General features: G+C 37.8%; 1 protein-coding gene across 1 annotated transcript in view; it reads left to right on the forward strand.

The window, feature by feature from the left end:
• Positions 1-920: 920 nt before the first annotated feature.
• vax1 (ventral anterior homeobox 1) overlaps positions 921-8,610 on the forward strand; it is a gene marked incomplete at its 3' end in the record, with an annotated part of 8,782 nt that continues 1,092 nt past the window's right edge. The window contains exons 1-2 of the mRNA XM_084076381.1: positions 921-1,148; positions 3,013-3,200. Of these exons, the coding sequence (XP_083932507.1) occupies positions 929-1,148; positions 3,013-3,200 (408 nt within the window). The 5' untranslated portion in view covers positions 921-928. The remainder of the gene's footprint in view (positions 1,149-3,012; positions 3,201-8,610) is intronic.

The following is an 8,610-nucleotide window of genomic DNA, read 5'->3' on the forward strand; positions in this document are numbered from 1 at the left end:
TGTTACAGCAGAGCCCAGCAATTTTGCAGTTTTTGGAACCGACTGCCTTTACAGAATTTGAACTAAGTGGATTTATTCTTCATCTTATCTGTCGCTCTTATACTTCTCCTCTTGTTCTGTCTCTCCCTCTGTATCTCTCTCTCTGTCGCCTTCTCTTCTGTCTCTCTCTCATTCGCTCTCCCACTCACGTACTACAGTATAGCAACGGACGCTGTGTGTAGCAGCGATCTGTTGTTTGGCAAGAGACCCCAACGTCCATGTAATCAAAGTTAGCTTTCATCCTCAGTCAAACAGGTGCAGTTTGAAAAATCTGAGGGAAAAAATGGCTGGCCATGCCCTGCGGATGGAAGAATGAGGTGTCCAGGAACTTTTTCTGGTCTGGAAGAGTCGTGCCTGTGTGATTCTGTGTTGCGAGACAGGACCAATCATTTGTCTTGATTCCCTGGGCAGAGAGCAGCCGAACAGAAGGGGACGGGACGCGCAAACCCCTCCATTAAGATGTGATCTATTTCCCCAAACAATTTAGTGTATTCATGAGGTTACGCGAATGTGGAGGCTGCAAAATTACCGTAATCAATTGAAACAGCAAGTGTGCGTCCATGGCTCTGATTATTTGGAGATCATCTATCAGTCTGGTGTCTATGTAACAAGGCGAGGGGGGCATTAAATCACTGTCGAGTTTCACTGAGAAGTCCATGATCATTGGGCAAGGGAGTTTGGTCAGCGATAATAGGGCTCCTTAGTCGGCTAAGGGAAGTGTTTCTCGGAACATTAGGTAGCTGACTCTGCCCTAAAAGGTGCTGCTTTGAAAGTAAAATCCACTCTTCCCGCACAAACCAGCGAGCAATATTGTCCGTATTCTCATTTTTTTTTCAACTGACAAAGGAAAAAAAAAGAGGCACACGATCGGAAAGGTCCAAGAGGATAAATGAGCATGGAGGTCAGGTACAACCAAGAGTCGGAAGCAATGGTGCTGAAGAACGGACTAAAGGAGGGGAAAGATGGCAAGGACTCACAGGGCACCCTGTCCAAGACCTTCCTCAAGGAGCAGCAGGAATCCTTCACCCCCTCTGGGACCGCGGAGAACTGCGACAAGAACAGGAGCAGCACGGGGGACCCAGACTACTGCCGGAGAATACTAGTCCGAGGTGAGTTTTTTGTTTTTTTGTAACAGCTCGTGGTGTGGGACCTCTTATTTCATATTGTATGTTCATTTTGAGACAAAACATTTATAACATTATATGATTCCCAGAACTCTCCTCTTAGAAATTATTAAAAAATAATCCTGTTAACAACCGTTAATGCTTTTGTAATATTGCCAACCGTCAACACTCGAGATGTGGTGGGAATGCTGTTGGTTAGGTATATTTTAGGCTTTATTTTAAATGATCATCTGCTGAGGGAAATAACGCAAGTGTTTTGCCAGTGTTCTTTAGTGTTGCTTTGAGCAGGCCATTTCGTACCATGACAGTAACAAGAGTTTTTTTTAAGAAAACACTGATACAATGATAGTATAATTACTAAATCATTTTAAAGCAAATTGTCCTTTCTACAAACCTTTGGTGCATGTTAATTGCATGAACTCTTTTAACATTTAGAATGGGGAAAATATGCAAAAATCTTCACATATTAATGATTCATTCAAAAGTACTTTAAAACTATTTGATTAGATATACTTGCCGTTAGAATAAACTTCGGCGTAATATGCCATGTTTATCTGGCTTTAAATTAACAATTTATGATTTGTTTTCCTTCTCATGTGTATATTTATTTGTATGAATTCTCTGACATTTTAAGACCAATAATTATGTCCTATGTCTGTGTCATATAGTCACATATTTTCAATACAATACATTTTAAATATTAAACAAAGATCATTTTGAAATGAAATGAATGAATAAATGAATTATATTTAAGTGTATAAATATCCAGCCTTTATGTCAATAATTGTACAAAAGTATTGCAACCACTTCCAGTTTGCATATATAGATTTTACATTATTTATTTCAAACTAAGTTTAAAAGCCAGACACCACTTTTATGTAGTGCTTAGATTTTAAATTGAAATTGTCCTGTAATTGTCTGTAGTGACACAGGTAAAATTAGCTGAAATTAAAGCATAATAGTTGTATATTACAGTAATTTAGATTTGTTTTTATTTTGAAATGAAGTACCTTTGTTATAAAATAAATAAATAGAAAATTGTGGACACTTTGTTATACTCTCCACAAATGTCTAGTGGTGTGTATACTTTTGATTTGTGCTGACCAGCATCATTTAAAGTAAATCAATGTTTACTTATTTCATTAAAATGTAAAAAAAAAAAACATAGCATATAATTTTGATAAAAAATACTCATCCACTAATAAAAATAATACCGCATAAATGGAAACAATGGAAACAAGCCCTTAGGGCTTTTTGTGTTATCCTTTTAGTATCATTGTATAATCATACCACTGTACTATTTGCAAACTATAGTACCTGTATTCATTATAAAAGTAAGAAAAATCTATATTACTGCAAAAAAAAGTATATTAATGTGCGTGTGTGTGTGTGTGTGTGCGCGCGTGTGCGCGCGCCTGCGTCCGTGCGTGCGTGTATGCGCAACTGTGTGTGTGTGTGTGTATATATATATGTATATATATATATATATATATATATATATATATATATATATATATATAAACACACACACACACGCATACAATTTGACACATTTTATTCGATATGGTATGATGATTTCAATGTTGTTAAATCCATTATAATAATTATAACAATAACAACAACAATGATAATAATAACAATTAATGAATAATGATAACAACAACAATAACAATAATGATAATAATAATAATAATAATATCATTCTGTCAAGATAAGAAACGCAACATAAAGTCATGCTAAACCGATACCAACCCACAGCCTATGAACATTTAGCATTTATTGTTTTTATATGACTTTACAGCCTTTTGTTGTTTCTCACACACATCTCTGTTGGTCTTTCGTTTTACAGACGCCAAAGGCTCAATCCGAGAGATTATTCTGCCAAAGGGACTAGATTTGGACCGACCCAAGCGGACCCGGACCTCCTTCACAGCTGAGCAGCTCTATCGGCTGGAGATGGAGTTCCAGAGGTGCCAGTACGTGGTGGGACGGGAACGCACGGAACTGGCCCGACAGCTCAATCTGTCTGAGACGCAGGTAATGCAGACTCAGAGCATGCGGACATACTAGTGCAGTGATGCTCAACCTTTTTCCGGATCAGGCAGGGCCCACTTGGAAATCTCAAAAGTGTTCGTGCTGACCACATAACACGATACGTTATGTTTTCAGATGGGTGGGCCCCGTGCATTTTGTTTTAATTCTAGTTTATGCTCCTATTTATCGGTATCACAATGACATTTGTTTTTGTTTCTCAATTAATGTTTTAAAGGAAAAAATCCATTAAATTGTTTCTATATTAATTGTTTCATTAAAATCGTAGTGTTTTCACAATTATTTGGGGGCCCACTTGCAATATCCCCAAGGCCCACCAGTTGGCCCCGGCCCACAGGTTGAGAATCGCTGTACTAGTGCAGACTGTGCACGCAACACACACTGGATGCAGTAATGCAGACTGTTATATAGAGCATGCAACACACTGGATGCGGTAATGCAGACTGTCATACAGAGCATGCAACACACTGGATGCAGTAATGCAGACTGTTACATAGAGCATGCAACACACTGGATGCAGTAATACAGACTGTTATATAGAGCATGCAACACACTGGATGCAGTAATGCAGACTGTTATATAGAGCATGCAACACCCTGGATGCAGTAATGCAGACTGTTATATAGAGCATGCAACACCCTGGATGCAGTAATGCAGACTGTCATACAGAGCATGCAACACACTGGATGCAGTAATGCAGACTGTTATATAGAGCATGCAACACACTGGATGCAGTAATGCAGACTGTTATATAGAGCATGCAACACACTGGATGCAGTAATGCAGACTGTTATACTATAGAGCATGCAACACACTGGATGCAGTAATGCAGACTGTTATATAGAGCATGCAACACACTGGATGCAGTGAACTATGGTGATATTTGTATACACCTTGTCTTTTTGTTGTTTTTTTACTTTTCGCTTTTTCTGGTGTGAAATATTTCTATGCTAAAATACAAGACGATACATACACAGAAAAGGAACACAATACAACAAAACAAATCCTAACATCTGCCCAACCACCCTTGCACCTGCGGAGGGGAGTAGATTAGGTTTGTAAAAACATGCAAATAAATACAAATTAAATACATGTATAAAAAGTAAGAGATATTAATCTAAACATGTATTGCAGTTAAATAGTTCATATATGAAAGAAAGAGTTCTGTGAAAAATGACATCCTGGTGAAAAGATGACAGGTCTTTTCACCAGGATGACAGGTCAGGGGGGTTAGCACTCTTCCAATGGAGCAATATGCAATGTCTGTGAGGGAAGCAAACACATAGTCTGTCTGCAATCTGTGGTAACAGGAAGAGTGGGCACTACGGAAAAGTGGGCACCTCGAAGTACAATTGCCTATTTTCCCCAAAAAATTAAAAGATTAAATATTTGGAAAATGTGTCTTAAATAATGTAAAGTATACATGATTAGAACTTGCTTGAACATTTGCCAATAAATGCCTAATATTTCTACTATTGCAACAAATTGCTACAAAACCTGTTCATCCAATCATTGTGGGCATAAACAAGAAGTTGAAGGATACGTTTAGGTCTGATAATGATGTACCGTGCATGTTCAAATCATGTATACTTCAGATACACTTTTCAAGACCATTTTTCAAATATTTCATTTTTTAACATTTTGGACAAAATAGCCAATTTTAGATCAAGGTGCCCACTCTTCCTTAGTGCCCACTGTTCTTGTATCCGAATCTGTTGATCCTGCCCACCACGGGAGACCCACCAAAAATAGCGACTAAGGGACAAGGAGGCACAGAAAAACCAAGAACTGAATAGAGAGTATAAAAAAAAAGCAATACAAAAAGAAACAAGTTTGGGGAAAGAATTTAAAGTGTGTGTAAGGACTGCAGGAGTTTGAAGAGACCTGATACAGGAATGATTTCTATCTGAAAACAATTTACTCAGCTTGGCCCTAGTTTAATGAATCCTGTGAACCACTTTAAATTGAGTAAGGCACATACGGGCGCATGCACAAGAAGAGTTGATCCTAGATCGCGCTTCCCTCCACCAATCCTCACTCCCTCTCCCGTTGCACCTCAACCCAGAAGGAAAGGTCATTTTAGAAGAGATAAGAGCACAGTAAACTGATGAAATACTATTCAGAGAATACCTTGGTTTTATTCGAGCTGCATTAATTTGCACTGAAGATTAAATTGGGCGAGTACATTTTATTACAGCTACAAACATGTTTCTACTCGCAATATGGCATATTTTCAATGAATTAGTTATATACAATATGAATAATTAAATAATTATTTATTATAAATAATTTGTTAATTCATTCATGTTAATAAATAATTAAATAGACACAAATTATACAGCAAATTGAATTAACTCAATGCGATAACATTATTCCAATGTAGATCATGTTTTCCCCCCCAATTTAAAATTCAGAACCTGAATCACCTTGTTCACTCACTGTCCTGTTGATGACAGTTTTATAACACCATGCCTGAGCAACAGTCAGTCATTCAGTTAAAGAAGAAGAAAATTGAAAAGTATGTTTTGCGTGAAAAATCAGGCGCTTTTGCACTTGAGCTGCAGGGTCAGGAAAAGGCCAGGCTGTGCCTGTTGTGGGTGAACTGTATTTGCACTCTGTGTCTCGTGCAGCCACCATAACATATCAAACTTAGTCAGTCATTCTATATAGTTTTGACTTAGGGGAAGGCAAGCTCTCCGCTTCAAAGCGCTGGTAGCACTTTTGATTTATTTATTTTATCCTGCAAGCTGGCTAATGACACAATCTGCCTCACTTACTGTGTATATGTTTATAGTTCATGCCATGAATGTTTTAGTGAGACTAAACAAGCTTGACTTTGAGCAGGGTCAGTGGCAGGCCTCAACCGACATAGTCGCTTTGGTTACAGCAAAGAATCAAACCTTTTTCTTTTATAAATTGTTGTCGAGTTCATAACATATTTGATGTTACTATTATAAATAGTCTACATACCAATTCCATTATACCGTTATTTTACCACAACACATTACCTTTTATTTACAGTACTATATAGTATATACGTTTTTGTTTAACAAGCCTTCATTCTTTATTTAGGCAGAACAGTATTTTTTTAATTTGATTTTAATGTTCTGTTACATGCAGCCATGCTCCTGATTACTGTGAATCTTAAATGTCTGCTTCATGTGCTGATGAAGTGCCCTCTAATGACAGCATCATGAAATTAACATTTTAGTTTCAAGGCTCTCGTGTGTTACATTAATCTTCTTGGTTTGAGCTGCTGCATATCTGTTTTTGGTTGGCGTTTATACATGGAGAATGTAACCTTAGCACAGTGATAGGTGAGATACATCTCCCGTCTGTGCACCTTTGAGCATTTATATTGAAAACAGGATGTTGGATTACAGTGCAGTTCATATTACCCTGAGAGAGAGAAAAAAACTCTTCTTAACAATTGGTGAAGAATTAATCCAGCTGCTGAAATGAGGAAAATAAAATATTCCAATGTGATTGGACGAGCCGTAGTGTTGAGTAAAATGCTGGCCGCTGATTGGTAGGTGTAATTATGTTCTGTGTATGAAAGCAATCAGGTATGATTGCTGGAGATTTCATCAAGGATACATGTAGTAAACAATCACATAGAAAATCTGTTTCTCTCTCTCTCTCTCTCTCTCTCTCTCTCTCTCTCTCTCACTCCCTCATTTGCCCCCTCCCCTGCAAAATTGTGTAAACAAGTGACATATGGATATTTGAAATTGACAAAATGGATCTGTCTAAACGTGAATGAATTCATTTAGGAATTATATTTGTGTTCTTGCCACAGTCACACTTCAATCAATATTAAGTAGGAGAATATTCTTTAGCTTTCTTTCTGTTTGCATCTACGGTTTAGTGACCTGTTTCTTTGTCTCCATATGCCCATTATACGTCCCCTGCTTTTTGTTGCTTTAGCCTGATGTAAGATAAAACAAAAGACATTACAGGAGTAGTAAAAGTAAAATGTAAAAAAAGAAAAAGCTATAATCATCATATCATTTTGTATTTCCCACTAAAAACAAGTTTTCATGTGTGTACTGTAACACTGACTTTCTGTACACATTGGTTTCGTAACTTTGCATTTCGTTAGGCATTTTTTGTTGTATATACAGTACGTGTGTGTGTGTGTGTGTGTGTGTGTGTGTGTGTGTGTGTGTGTGTGTGTGTGTGTGTGTGTGTGTGTACACATATACGTTTAAGTAAGTAAGTAGGTCGGAGAGGCTTATTGTTGCTATCAGCCGAGAATGTGGGAGCCTATCCCCGTTTCAATGAGCTAGACCATTGGTTCTCAAAGTGGGGGGTCCTTGGGGGGGGGGTTCCAGGGGGTCCTCAGCTAAATGTGTTAATATAGCATCACAATAATTTTAATCACTTTAACCTTTTATACTTTGACTATTCAAAAATAGCAGATATACAAGCTCATAGTGCGGCAACGAGTGCCGCGCTATGAGCTTGTAGATCTGCTATTTTTGAAAAATCTTGAAAATGTATGCAATCTTTCTTTTTTTTTAAGGCAAACATTTTTAACACAAATCTTTGCTTCTGGGGGTCCCTGGAACAACATATTTTCAGGTGGGGATCCTAGGCATGAAAAAGTTTGAGAACCCCTGGGTTAGACCACTGGGAGATGGGTTGCTGAGGGGGAGTGTCCAAAGGCGAGCTCTACCGACTGATGCATAGGAAATGTGCATTGTAGAGCCACACAAGCCGATTATAAATGTATTATAGCAACGTTTTCTCAGTGATTTTGTTCGCTTGGTTGTTGTCTTTTGGAGATCTGAAACAAGTGGCGAGCACATTTTGCCTCCAAACCTACACATTAAAGTCCCCAGTGTTAATTGTTCCAGTTTCTGAGAGTGTAAATGTAATTAACACTCGGGATTTATAGCTTTATAGTCTAAAGAGTCTGAAAAAAACATTTTATGTGTAACAACTATTTTAAGCTAGCTTTGATTGAATTATCTGACCCAGTGGCATATTTAAGTAGCACAGTGTGCCTTCTTCCCCATGATTGAATGAAATCACAGCTGCTTTTGGATGTAATCAAAGTCTACAATAATGACTTCGTTGATCACAGTGTGTGTGTGTGTGTGTGTGTGTGTGTGTGTGTGTGTGTGTGTGGGGGGGGGTACTGTACATGTGTATGTTTAAAAATAGGTTGGCATGCAGGGTGCATCATGTATTGCATGAAAACAATGAGACAGTTGGACTGAACAAATCAACTTAATGGATCATACTAGTGTTACTTTATGTCATTGTCCATTGTCAGCATCGCCCAAATTGCTTTATTTTTGAGATATCAAGTTTGTTTATGTTTTGTCCATATTCCGTTATTGTTACAGAATCATTTTGTCAACATTAGCTAAGACACTGTGTCGCTAAA

Source organism: Gymnoscopelus microlampas (genome assembly GCF_963454915.1).
Source record: "Gymnoscopelus microlampas genome assembly, chromosome: 13".
NCBI classification, from domain to species: Eukaryota; Metazoa; Chordata; class Actinopteri; order Myctophiformes; family Myctophidae; genus Gymnoscopelus; species Gymnoscopelus microlampas.